Genomic DNA, 14,342 nt, shown 5'->3' with positions numbered 1-14,342 from the left:
AATTAAAGTTTTTGTGCTATGAACATAGTCCCTTCAGTGGCTTTTGAAAAGTAGTTTCGGAACACATCCGAAACATACTGATACGGTTTCCACAACACGAACCAATCGAATTTCAAATAAAATTGAAGCTGGGGATGATAAAAGTATGATATTTGTACCCAATATACTGAATATACATACATACAAGTTCTAGAAACAAGAAATTTAAAAATTAATAAAATACCGTATAGTGGGTAGAGATCTTTTGGATAGATAGTAGATCTGCACTTCCAGCCACGCCTGTGACTGTGGCGTTGCCACCTTTCGGCTAGATATGTGGTGCGTTTTTATCAGTTATCTCTAAGATGGCAGTTGTGTTTGAAATTCGTATCCGCCTTCGATCTACAGCCCTATATTCTTATATTTAAACCATACTGAGAAATATTTAATATCGTATACCTCGTAAAACTCTATAAATTCCGAATATTTTAATCTCATCCGCTCGTTTCCATTTAACTGCTGCTATGGCTGCACACCTTTACCCGCTGCCCCCCACTTTTATTGCGTGATGAAACCATAAACGATTCATTTGGCTGTGTTTTACCATTTTTTACTGTGTTGTCCTCTCTCAAAAAAAAAAAAAAAAAATCTTGTGCAGTCACTATGGTAATGGAGTGGAATGAATGCATTCTAGGTCTGTCCGGATCGTATTCAATTTCCAGACGTTTTTCGCATTCGATTGCGTATCTGAACTGATTGATGAATTTAATGATATTCAGATAATAAAGAATGTTCGTTAGGCTTGGATTAAAGCAAAACAAGAAGTAGTATTTCCGAATTTTCTGGCCAAAAGAAGATCTATCGTATCGAACTTGGAACATTCGCAGGAAACAAGGCCTGCTTTTGGTGGTACCCTTTAAGTGTCGTCTATGAAAAGGCGATACTTTGGAATAGAAACGATTTCAAACAAGAAAAGCAAATTTCACCGAAAATCGATATGGGGGCAAGTAAGGGGGCGTGTGCAGCGTGGCTGTTGCGGCAACAACATTGATTGCACAAACATTACAAATTTTCTCTGCTCTCGTGGGAATCGTGTACTCGCACAGCTCTCGCTCCGCTCCCCTCCGCTCCCCTCAGCGCCTCATCAGTGGCAATTCAAAAACCGAAACCCAACGCCGACAGCCCGAGGCTGTAGAGTGAAATTTATTGGAAATATTGGAGCGGAGCACAGGCTGCCGCACAGAAACAGCCAAAGGTTACCTAGGGTTTTTGAAAATGGGGAAATGTGAAATAAAAAAACAATGGCAATTTGTACGGCAACATGAATACTCTCTGTATACCCAGGGCGAAAAAAAAGGACGGGATCGTCGGAGTGCATAAAAACGGACGCACGAACAATTGAGCGGAAAGTTGGTTCGCATTTTTAAGCCATTTGCCGGCCCGACCGCAGAGTGATTTAATCAATGCAAATGATGGGGACGGACCCAAAACCGAAGCCGAAGCCGAAACCGAAACCGAGACCGAAAGCCTGGCTGGGGCCTACAGCAGGAGGCGCTAATGGAATTTCTGCCGGGGGGGTATGAAATGGAAACCTTAGCGACGACCGAGCCGTCATCTTGCCGTGTTGGGACTGTTTTCACGTGCGTTGGTGTGTAAATGATAAATGAGGGACACTCTCGTCGCCCCACGTGCGACTGTTCCGTTCTGTTCCGTTCCGTTCCGGCCGGAACCAACGCAACACCAGCAACTCCAGCACCACTAACGGACCATTAGGTGCCATTGTCCTTTTTGGTCTGCTCTGCTCTCTGTCTCTGTCTCTGTCTCTCTCTCGTTCTTTTTTGCTGTACCAGGAAAGTGCCTCCTTAACCGTTGCTAGGGATTGCTCGTCCTGCACTTTCTATTGTTCCCTCATTCTTTCTTTGAAGCTCCAACAACATGAATATTGCTCGGCATCCCGAAACCATCAGTTACCCTCTCTACTATATGTTGTATCACTCCGCTACGTTGAAGTCGGAGTATGTTGAATGTTGTTTTATACACTAGTATTGTATTGTACTTGTATTATTACCTTGCATGCGACCTTTTCCATTATTCATTTGAACACAAAAAAAAAAAAAACCATCATGAACATAATTTATGAATGTACTAGTAACAAGTATTAGATCTTACACGTATTAAGGTCTTGAGAGTGATTTTTTTTTTAGAAATCCGGAAGAGCCTTACAGGTGCGGCAAGTTCAACACAAAAGTTGAACCGAAAGAATGTTCGGTTCTGAATGTGCGCCTGGCTCCTGTACTGAACTAATTTTCATGCCAGAAATCAACTAAATACTCGTTGGAGGCAGGCACCCACTGGCCGTACGATATAAAGAACGCTCACTGTAATCCAGGTCCGAGTGGTTGTGTGTTCTTTAGTCTCCAACTGACCGAAACGAAAACGAAGTCTGGATTTGGCCGAGGCAGGGCTTATGATGAGATTTCAGATTGCATTTCATTTTGCCTTTCCTTTCCTTTCCTTTCCTGCTCGAGATTCGTGCGTATTCTGTTGCCTTTTCAACGCAAAAGGCGTTTGTGGATTATGCTGCTCCAGCGCCAGGCCCAGATCCATTTGCGGTCAAAAGTTTTCTGGCTGGGACCACAAAGACTTAAAGTTGCCCGAGGATATTCAAAGAAAAAGAAAAAGAAAAAGAAAAACCGGAGGATAACACAAGAGTTGAGAGTCGTCACAGATACGTCTGGCAGTTACCTCAGAATCTGAGCACCGATTCATGTTAACTAATACGGGAGAGACGGACAGATTCTTCCAAAGTTTTGTGAAGACAGAATTGAGATGCTACGAATCAATGTACATATGTACAGATGTGCATACCTAACTGTAAAATTTTCGAAATGTTTGTTATTTTTGCAGTATTTTGCGTATATGTACATGTTCTTGGAACAGTTTCAATGGTAAATCAGTCATAATAATTAACTGTCGTTCTATTTTTGCAACTGTGTTTGTGGGAGAACATAATTGAAATCGACACAGAATGTCCATTCAGTAATTGATCGAAATGTGAATAATTAAATAGTAATTAATTTATTTATACACATGGCTGGGCAGGTCCAAACCGCTGCTGCTGTGAAGCAGAGCTCAGCGCCACAACCAATATTATCAATCATGACACTGGGACCTGGGTCGACAGCTGTGCGTGCTTCTGGTAGTAAATGGCTTGCATTAATTACGGGGCAGTATGGTCCGGTGCGCTCGTGTCATTGATAGCAACAACAAAATTAGCACATTTTATTTAAATATTTGAATTTAAACCTAACGATCAGTTTTGAATTAAGTAATATCGATCGCTGTGAAAAATATCGATAGTACCGCTGCTCCTCTCTTGCGACGAAAAAATGAGTCGGTAGAGCGTAATATCGAATGGTCTGTTCACAGGGGTATGGAAGAGAGGCAAAAACATCCAAGGCATATTTTAAAGTTCACAGGAACCCCACCTCGGCGAACACTCTCAATATACCTTGAAGACAAAAAGCCGAAAGGCATATTAGGCAAATGGGGTGGATTTTACCTTGCATGCGTTGCGTGTTCTGGACTGCTTTGCCCATTGTCCATACCCTCTTTTTCCTTCCTTTGTGAACTATTTTTTGTTTACGTTTTCACCGCTATATTGTTAGTTAATTGTTATAAGAGCTATAATTGACAGTTCGGCTGAAGTTCGCTAAAATTATAGTTGGCAAAGTGATCCACATCCCACTGAAAACAAACAAGTAGCATTTAATCAAGAAAACGAAATATACAATAAAAATGGAGTCAATTAACTTCAACGACTTCTCGCCGAAAGAGCGCTATGAGATAATAAGAGCATTCCTAATCAAAATGCGCAAAGCCAACTCGATGCCAAGCGCGCATCGCTTCTTCGAACATTACCTTCGGACATTCTACAAGTTTCCCGATATAGTGGTCAGCGATATTGCCTACTGCCAGCGGGCCATGAAGACGTATCTGGTGATGCACCAGGTGTGTATGGGAATTGTGACAAAACGAAGGTACACAGTTTCCTAATCGCCATTTTCTGATCTTTTGCAGACAATTTCACGCGTTTTCGACGAGCAAAAGGACGCCGTAAGTACATACACAGCTGCCCCCTGTTGCCGCTCTACAAAACCAAAGGACACCAAACTTATGCTTTTGTTCTTTCAGGATCCCGTCATCAAGAACACCTACTTGCACGAAATTGAGGACATACTGTGCGAGATTAATGCCGAGTGCCAGTATATGCTGATGCGCCTTCAGGACGACATAAATCGCTTCTGTTTGGCATTTGCCGAGCATGATCTGAAACCCAACGATCAAGTGGTAAACGATATTATCAGTGGGGCTATCGTGCCGCTCGTGGTGGCTGAAAAGCTGGCGATCACGCCGCAATATGTCGGGAAGCGACCGACAGTGGAGGCTCTGATGCAGAAGTACTTCATCGACACTACAATGTCTACCCCAAAATTGCCGCTGCATGCCTACACGACCACAGTGGTTAAGGAGAGCCGCCTCAACCTACAGGCAGCGTTGGCCCGCGCGCGCATCCCCCAGATCGAGAAGAGCGCCGTCAAACAAGAGGGTCCAAAGGAAGAGTTTATGCAGTCCGTCGGACTCATCACCCACATGGAGAGTCAACGCATCAGACTGTCGCAAGTAGTTAAGAAATCGAAACGCCCCTTATTGCCGCCAAAACAGCAATGAGAACCACAAATTATGTTCTCTATTCGAATGCTTGTTTCCAAAACAAATCGCTGTATAGAATTACGTTTTAATTTTAAATGACGAAAATACTCGGGAAGGTATTTTTTTTTTATTATTTTTATTGGTTTGTTAAGAAACCATTTCCTTTATTTGCGCCTCTGGCAGCTCAGGAATTACGTAGAGCTATGCTTATATGAAATATATGTAAGAAAAAGATATAAATTTGATATTATTTTCAGATGGCAGTACCACCTATGTACATATGTATAATGTATATGCGATTTTTTGTACCACAAACAGAGAGACAGTGCTCGAATAGTTGCTTGAATCCAGTTAAGAGATGATGGCAATTTCACATTTAGTTTGTTTTGGGGAACTTAAAGTTGGCTGCACATTTCATAGGAGGCTTGGGTCTTACTATCGTCTGGTTTGCCTCCCCCTCGTTCTTGCTGCTCAGTTGGAAGGCCAGAACCTGCTCGGCCAACTTATCGTACTCGTCTCCGTCTGTGACAGTGGAGCTCCTACTGGAGGCCGGAGTAGAGCGGCGCTGAAATGTACTCCAGACCTTAAATTTGTCCATGTCGAACTCCTTGCCGTGACGCTTGTACATTTTGATGGTCTTCTTGACAATCGAGGCACGCATTTTGAAATCGGCGACAGTCTTTACCAGTGCCACCATAGCGATATGACAGCGACTGTGCTCCAAGTAGTAGCCGTCCGTCTGGCAGCTGCTGATGACAGCCATGACCACTTCGGCGAGAGGCTCCCCGAGCGCCTCTGCCAGCTTCGGCATGTCGTCCTTGGCGAACACTGCTCCAGCCAGTGGAGTGAGCACTGTCTCCCCGCGCTTCACCAGATGCGGCACTAGCTGACAGTACTTGTGCACCGCTAGCAGACTAGCCTGCTTGAATGTGATCAGCAGCTGGTTGCGCATCACAAATGGCTGGGTCATCAGCGGCTCCCGAAGGAAGTGCGTCAGTATGTGCACCTCATTTTTCATTTCAATTCCCTCTTCGTTCTTCATGTCCAACCGTATGATCCATGTCTTGTCCTTCTTCTCGGCCTTCGCTGTTCTGGCCTGCTTGCTGTACGAAAAGATCACTTGCTCGGCAAAGCGGCGAGCCGCACTAGCCACTTCATAGCTGGGCTCCTCACCAAAGTCCGGACAAATCTCAGCGAATGCCTCCTTCAGCTTTTCAAAATCCAATATGAATTTCGGTCCAATAACTGCCGACATAGTTCTGGAATTTAATGGCTTGTTTTAGGGAATGAGTTCCAGAATAAAACACGTAAATGCTTTGGATGTGTGTGTGTGTGCAATCGAAATATATCCCTGCAGTACCAGCATTGAGCGATGACGAATGTCATCTACAATGTCATCGAGGCGTTGACGCCAGCCAAATCGAACCCTTTGTTTTTTCTTTTGTTTCTTTCTTTTCCGCGCGTGCCGAACGTAATTCGGTTCTGCCGACCGTGCGCAGTAGCAGAGAACTTCGTTTTATATGTTCGTTTTCTTTGCGCCTGCGTCGACAGAACTCTTTTGCTTTGTTCTTTTTGCTAATTGCAATTGTCAGACGGAGTTCTAAAAAGTGATTATTAATCTGGAGTTTTAATAAGTGATTATTAATTATTAATCTGCGATTATTATTATTATCAGGTAAGTGCAGTTTTGAATTAATTAATAATATGTGTTGTGCGCGTGTTAAATAAAAAAAATCTCAATTGTATAAAAAGTTAAATTTATGGAAAAACGGTGTTCAAATTATATTAATGTTTCGCTGCATTCACATTATATTTCTTTATTCTTCTCTTATGCTCGGGAATAAAAGAAGAATAAAGAAATAGAATATAAATCCGTATTAGCGAATTAAATTGTTATAATCTGCGGTGGGCATGAAATTGCAATTTTTGAGCAGTCCAGCAGCAAAACAAACAACAAAAAGTAACCCTTATTTGTGTGGCTTGGCTCGCTTATTATGTGCATGATATTTATGTAGAAATCATGCACTTAATAAGTGATGATTTTTTGGCTTAAATCATCGCTTATAAAATGCATGATTTTTAGGTAAAAATCATCGCTTATTATGTGCATGATATTTAGGCAAAAATCATGCATTTAATAAGCGATGATTTAAGCCAAAAAATCATCACTTATTAAGTGCATGATTTTTTCCGAAAAATCATCGCTTATTAAATGCATGATTTTTCGGCAATGCTCGATGACAATGTCATCGATTATGCCCTAGGACATCTCCATGTTAATGTCATCAGCTCAGCGTATGGCCGGTCATCAACTACATATGTCATCGGGGGTAGTGACGCTGTCATCGACGTGTCAGCAGCTGAGTCATTAATGACCGGTACTGCAGGGATACCCATGTGCAATACAAATGTATGTACATATACAGTCAAGGAAAAAAGTCAACATACAGCACTGATTTTTCAATATTTCGGGTTTTCGCAATGAAAATTAAAAAAGTTGGTATGCCATTATTTAGGACACTTAAAGTTATTATTATTTCAGAAAAAAAACTTAAACAAAAATTATGTATACTAAAGTTACAACAAAAAAACATAAAATGTTCACGGAAAAAAGTGTACATACAGCCTCAATGCTTTTGTATTATAGTCTCAAAGACATCTTAATATTAATACTTTTTATACTTTTAATATTTGGTTGGTCCACCATTGGCATCTATTACAGCCTGTAGTCGTCGGGGCATCGAAGCCACCAAATTTTCGGTTGTTGTGGGCGGAACTTCGAATGAGGGCGGTTTTGAGGCTTTCCCGACTGCTGATGTTATATTTCCGAACCAATCTTTCTAAAATGTCCCAAAGAGTAGCAATAATACTTTTTTCCAGCCAGTAAACACACTTGATACGCAATGAAGCTAGGCGTCAAAATAGTCGGGGATTTCCCTTTTTACCTTCTATTTCTTGAATTATTAAAGGGAATTCCCACGCTGTATGTACACTTTTTTCCGTGAACATTTTATGTTTTTTTGTTGTTACTTTAGTATACATAATTTTTGTTTAAGTTTTTTTTCTGAAATAATAATAACTTTAAGTGTCCTAAATAATGGCATACCAACTTTTTTAATTTTCATTGCGAAAACCCGAAATATTGAAAAATCGGTGCTGTATGTTGACTTTTTTCCTTGACTGTACATACATTATTATTACATTATTATATCCAAGACTTTAGTTATTGTTTCTTCTCAATATTTTTCCATTAGAACCGTATTACGTCAACGAATTACAAACATATCTACACACACATATACATACATATGTATGTACATATTTGAGATAAATCCTAGTAATAGACAAAATAACAAAGAATTTCGAAACAGTGGCCGGTAGAGTCGGACTGCTCATGTCCGATATATTCTCTATGTATTTATTTACATACCTACATATCTTGGTAGATATGTACATACTTGTAACTATTTATATGAATCACTGTGACCGATAAGAGCCGAGACTTTTAATACTTCCGATCCGTCGACTTCAAGAGAACTGAAATATGGACTGAGCGTCGAGTAGTCCAGACCCGAAGGCGATCTCACCCGAAACTCACTCCATTCAATACATACATAAGTCCAAACGAATGCATTCTTTCAGCGCCTCATTTAACTCATTCAATTCGTGACAAGTTTTTTGAATGTTACACACGCTCTGGCCGATCTATCCGACTCCACCGGTCATAAGTAGTTTTCCAAATTCGTATGTCTTTTATCTAGAACTAGGATTCATATCAAACATGCACATAATTAGTGTTTCTTGCGCGGGAAAATGATTATATTAAGGTTCGAATGGAAAAATATTAAGAAGACAGAATTGCTGAAGGCTTGGACTCCTATAGGAGATAAATAGGTACATTTCTGCACACATAGATATGAAAATACATATGTATGTATATCAAATCAGACTCTTTTACGAAAAATGCTGACAACAATAATGCATAATAATGTATGAATATGTACATACATTTGTATTGCATATGGGTATATTTCGAATGTACACACACATCCAAGGCATTTGCGTGTTGTATTCTAGAAATCATTCCCTAAAGTCGCAAAATGCTAACAATAACGTATTGAGCTATACGTCATCGCACTCAAACTCTATCGGAGTGGCATTCAAATTCACTCAATTGATTTTGCGCGTTTTTAATTCGACTGCCGGTTTTTGGCCATTCACACAGACCTCCAATGCAGACCTCTAATGTTTACACAGAGATGAAAGCCGACACTTTAATGTTTGCTGAAAAGCTGCTGCACTTAAATATATATGAGGCATTGTGCAATATGAGGAGTTGAATGGCAAAGAAGATCGCCCCTTGAACTATTGGATCAGAAACGGACCACTTTTTAATCGTTTTCTACGGACCACTTTTTGAATCGGTTTCTACGCTTATCGTACTGTAAAAATAACAAGAAAAACCAAGTCTTAGAACGCAGTAGTTCCAAAAAAGGAAGGTTCTGCAGTTCAATTCAGTTTATACAATATTCTGATGAAATGAAATAAACCGAAAACTCTCTGCACTCTGATGTTGTCTGATTTATGGATACGATTCCATTTTCTTTCTGCCTGGAGGGGCAGCTCCACTGCCATTACTGGCACTACGGCCACTTCCACTGCCACTGCTTATTTGCATATGTGTGGTATGTCTTTGTTATTGTCTTGCCCGTCTCTGAGTTGCGAGCAATTTGCATATGAAATGTATCTCCACATCCATATTGCCACTCCCACTGCCACTGCCACATCCACTGCCACTGACGACGCGTCGTATCGATATTCCGAAAATGCACCACACAGGAGCAGAAGTGGCTTGAATGTTGTTATGTACTCTTAACCAAAGGCAGAGCACAATAGTAGAAGGCGAGTCGGGAGTGTGACCACCAACTGACAAGTGACACTGACAGTTTTTCAAATTGAATTTTTCCATAGCTCGCTGGGGGAGCCTCATTCCATCGAAACTGTATACACACCACAATTGAAGTGGTCCTGCCGGCGCTTGTCAACGGAATATGTCATAAATTCCTGGCATGAGCATAGAGCATAGAAGCATTTCAGTTTCTCGCATCATCCAAATCAAAAGTAACGTTCGGTTTTATTTTCCCGAAAATTTTTAGTTAAAATCAGACGCACAAATTTCAATGGAGTCGAGCCGCAAAGACGTCTTCATACCCCTCGTCCTGGCCGTGATGGTCGCACACAGTCGTCCCATCTCTTTGGACGAGATCGTCGATGGAATTATGGAGCTGCTCAGCTCTTTGCGCGATAATATGCACTTTGAGGGGGCCTCTGGGGACTGTCGTCGAGCCCGGAGTAACTCTGGGATTAGAAAGTGATCCTTAAAGCAATCAATTTTTTGAACAAAATTCAATATTCAATAAGAATAACAGTATATACATATGTAGAATAAAACATACAGGAATATTCATACATACATATGTACATTTTTTTTCTAAGTTTTCCATAAGCCCTAAGACTACCACAAACCACTTTCTGTTCCCCAACAAACATACGTACATATGTATGTATATGCAGGTGTCCTTACATTCACCAGAAGAACTAGTAACACGTGGGTACATTTTCCGGGCGGAGAAAGTTAAAAAGGAAGTGTCCTGGGCGCCGCTTGTCAACTAAGCGTTGAATCCAGGCGTAGCTTTTCAGTTTATCGTATCTTCCGAACCGAAAACAACACTCCGTTTTATTTTCCAGAAATTCTCAGCTCAGTTAAAAAAGAGAACTTTCAATGGAGTCGAACCGCAGGGACGTCTATATACCCATCGTCCTGGCAGTGATGATAGCCGAGTGTCGTCCCCTCACCGTGGACGACATCGTCGATGGAGTCATGGACCTGCTCAATTGTCTGCGCAATCAAATTGACTTTGAGGTAGCCATCTGTGGCGAGCAGCGAGCCCAGAGAATCTCCAGCCATAAAAAGTGATCCCTAAATCGATATATTGATCTCTAAATAAAATAACAGTATACAGAATTGAATCAGAGTTAATCAGTGAGTTTGCTCTAGGAAGCACTCTCTGTTCGGTCTTTCCTGGTCTTGCCAGCAAGTGTTCTGCATATACATAAATATATTTAAAAATTTAAAAAGGTACGAGTAGCTGACTGCATGAATTTACATAAATACATGGAAGTACATACCCGTGTAACCATGCGCGACATACGACTACTTATACTTGTATACGAAAACAGCCAGAAACATGTGGGTAAAGTGCTCTAAAAGCAGCAAAAAACAACAAGTTTGAATATGTGGATGGAAGTCACACACGCTGGTACACCCATGCGGATGCGGTATGGTTGATGCACCACACCTGTCCGCAACCAAGGGAGGATGTCGTCACAGTTTGCTACTGAACTGTACACGTACATCTTTGCCCAATAATCACGTGCCGTAGAAAGCTCATTAAATACACTGCCTGTCACCAAGTTAACGCATGTACATATGTATGTACCATAGGCATATGTACGATATATACTACATATATCGACAAAAATATCTATGTACGTGTATTGTATTTTTTTTTTGTATCTGAGACTTACTTGATGGAATCTCGCCTGAGTGTTTTTCTTTGGATCCCTTTTTTTGCCTGGCCTTCCTTCGGGCCGATCTTAGAAATATAAAGTCTAACGAGGGGGAACGTTGTGAGTTGCTGCGGACACCGCAACTCTACAGTTATACCCGATACTAAGTCAGTATGGCTCTCCTCCGGCAGACGCCGCTAATATTAAACGACACGACAAAGAGTGCGTGCGAGAGAGACAGAAAATCAGTCTGAGCGTGACGTCGGGCGCTGCGTAGCCACTGCAAATTGATTTGTTCCTTTTGGCTACAAAAATGATCCGATCTGATCCAGATTCGGCAACCGGATAGATATGGTCATTCTCTATGATTCTGCGTTTTTAGTTTACTCGAATTTGCAATATTGTGGATGCAACAGATTTTCGTCCTTTGTGTGGGCGGAAGGGGGTGGGGCGAAATTTTGAAATATTTTTGGAGCAGTGACATATCACAGAAGTCTGGATCCAAAACATCGTTGCTCTAGCTCTTATAGTCTTTGAGCATTAGGCGCTGAAGGGGACGGACAGACGGACAGACGGACAGACGGACGGACGGACAGACGGACAGACGGACGGACGGACAGACAGACATGGCTCAATCGACTCGGCTATTGATGCTGATCAAGAATATATATACTTTATGGAGTCGGAAACGATTCCTTCTGGACGTTACACACATACACTTTTACCACAAATCTAATATACCCCAATACTCATTTTGAGTATCGGGTATAAAAATGCGGCATCTACTTCGCACACGTTTTTCTAAAGCTGCAAAAACTGAATTTTGTGAGTCAAATCATCGCTTGTTTCCAATAAAAGCTCGATGGATGTATCGATATTTCAATGCAACTGATACTCTAAACAGTTCGTTTTGCTCAGACGGCGAATCGGCAGCATAGACGAGAGAACTCACCCTAGCGGGAATCGAATTTCGTGTTGTTTAATCGCCATCTGTGTGTATATTTTTATTTTTCGATGGAAATTTCCATATTTCATAACTTGCATAATTCTTCGGCTTCTTCCAGTGCATCATGGCTAAGGGACACCAAGAACGGATCAACGGTTTAGATTTTGGGAAGCTATGTGACACGTTCAGTGTGATTTGTCCCGACTTTCGAAGTGGTCAGTCCTCGGAGAAGCTCCAGAGTCTTGACTTTGCCAACAAGGTGCTCTTCGAGCTGGGCCCCAAGATGCGACATGTGAAGCAGAGCGGCGAGGATCAGATGTGGCGCCTGGTTTTCAGTGGCGGCAGCAGCGTTTACGTCTACACTTACACGTTTCAGCGGCCGATCAATAGCCAGCCTCGCCTCAAGGACGGAAAGCTCTATCTGACCCTGAAGCAGGCCGGTCTTCTTGCTGCCACCCAGCTGTGTGCCCTGATGCCGGCGCAGCACAATCCGCGGTACAAGATTCTGCTGACTCCGCTCTCGCGCGTCGTCTTCGAGCCGCCGAGTATTCCAAAGATTGCGGCGACTTTGAGTGCTCTCAGGCGGGGTGTGGTGGACATCGGAGATGTAGTTCGGGCTGTAGTCAGCAGTTGCCAGAGCGACGGCTTCCATTTGCAGCACAGCCAATGCCACATTGCTATGGTGGCCATTGGGGCGACCACCAAAGATCCCGAGGAACGCAAAAGAATGCGTGCAAAGACATTGAAGCAATACACACAGCGGGGTAAGGCCTTTCTGTCGGATGAGTACAAGATTTACGCAACCCACTCGAGGATGGCGGGCCAACTTGCGGTTGAATCACCTATCTCCATTCCGATATTGATCACGACTCCGAGCCCAGATATACCCAAACCCACACGCAAGCGGGACTTGGCCGTTGTATTGCGCAGCATTGCCAAGTCCTCAGACGATCCGTTGAGTGGCGACACCATAGACATGAAATTCGTCGCTCTCCCGCAGGCGAAGGCAGAGGATGTGACGAGCATGCCAGCTTCCATGGATGTCCGTCTGGAAGGCATAAGCCTGGAGGGAATGAGATCCAAGTTGCTAGCCGCTGACAAGGAATCACATTGATCAAATAATGGCTGAGTAGAACTTTGCACATTTTAAATATCTTGAACTATAACTTATAACATAATAATAAATCTCTGCTACCACAGAGTATACTCTACGAGTCTTAGTTGCTGGTTCTGTTCAATCTATGAATAACTGAGTTACTTTAGAAAGGACAGGTAACGAAGGAGCCATCTCTGACAGCAGAGAAATGTGTAAGAAATGTGTTTTAAGGGTGGAGAACAGGCCACATGCAAACAGATATTCTTTCGGAAGTGCCTCTGCACTGATGTCAAAGTTCGAAAGTTATGATTGCATCCCTTCTGTTGCTACTATGTATATGTAAGTAAGAACATATGTAAAAGATGTGACTTTTTGTACACACATGAAGGAGTATCATTTAAGGGCCCATAAGCTGTTAAATTTTAGTCATTTCCGCTGTTTCCTTGGTGTGCTTCGAAAGTGTCAATCAGTCGTTAATATCCACTGATCAATAAAATATTTGACTTGTAGAAGATACCGATACCGACGGCAACCTCAGGAGCGCGTAAAACTTTATGGGCAGTGCCTCATTCTTATCATCGCCGGGTGGGCCCAACTCCGCTGTAGAAGCTCCGGCCACCAGACTCTGAAAAAATAAAAGGGAAAAGCATAAAGGGCAGAGCACGGAAGATGAGTTCGGAGTTCACGAGGCGACAGACGGGCTGCGACAACAAAGCAAATTGGTGGCAGGACGGGAGGGGCAGCTGCAGCTCCGGGACCAGGATGTCCGCATGAGTAAATGTTAGTGACCGCAGAGGAGCTACCACGGGTCTAGCCTTCTTTTTTACGGTCAACGGGTCGCCAGTAAAAATAATCTTATAGCCGCTTATCTGCCCCTTGAAGCCTTTTTGTGCCTGCCATCCGCAGCTCACTTTCAGCGACAGTTTCCACCATCACAAGAGTTTTGAGCGTCCTACAGTACTTTTACTTGTACCCACACACACACTATACACCACACCACACACACACACACAAAATCTTTGAGCACTGGGTTCTTGT

General features: G+C 42.4%; 2 protein-coding genes across 2 annotated transcripts; one reads left to right on the top strand and one right to left on the bottom strand.

The window, feature by feature from the left end:
* The first annotated feature begins 3,681 nt into the window (after window positions 1–3,681).
* LOC6595930 lies at window positions 3,682–4,879 on the top strand. Its single transcript, XM_002020944.2, has 3 exons — window positions 3,682–3,990; window positions 4,060–4,095; window positions 4,174–4,879. Exons 1-3 carry the CDS (start codon window positions 3,778–3,780, stop codon window positions 4,708–4,710), a joined length of 786 nt encoding a protein of 261 aa, XP_002020980.1. The 5' UTR covers window positions 3,682–3,777; the 3' UTR covers window positions 4,711–4,879.
* An 88-nt stretch (window positions 4,880–4,967) lies between these two features.
* On the bottom strand, window positions 4,968–8,170 carry LOC6595931. The gene is made up of 2 exons (XM_002020945.2): window positions 8,123–8,170; window positions 4,968–5,951 (listed from the first exon to the last, which is right to left on the bottom strand). The coding sequence occupies exons 1-2, from the start codon at window positions 8,146–8,148 to the stop codon at window positions 5,069–5,071; spliced, it is 909 nt and encodes a 302-aa protein (XP_002020981.2). The 5' UTR covers window positions 8,149–8,170; the 3' UTR covers window positions 4,968–5,068.
* Window positions 8,171–14,342: the final 6,172 nt, after the last annotated feature.

This window comes from Drosophila persimilis, unplaced genomic scaffold, assembly GCF_003286085.1.
Source record: "Drosophila persimilis strain 14011-0111.01,24,50 unplaced genomic scaffold, DperRS2 tig00000431-arrow-pilon, whole genome shotgun sequence".
NCBI classification, from domain to species: domain Eukaryota; kingdom Metazoa; phylum Arthropoda; class Insecta; order Diptera; family Drosophilidae; genus Drosophila; species Drosophila persimilis.
The sequence above is the reverse complement of the archived record's forward strand: the minus strand, read 5'-3'. Positions and strand labels throughout refer to the sequence as shown.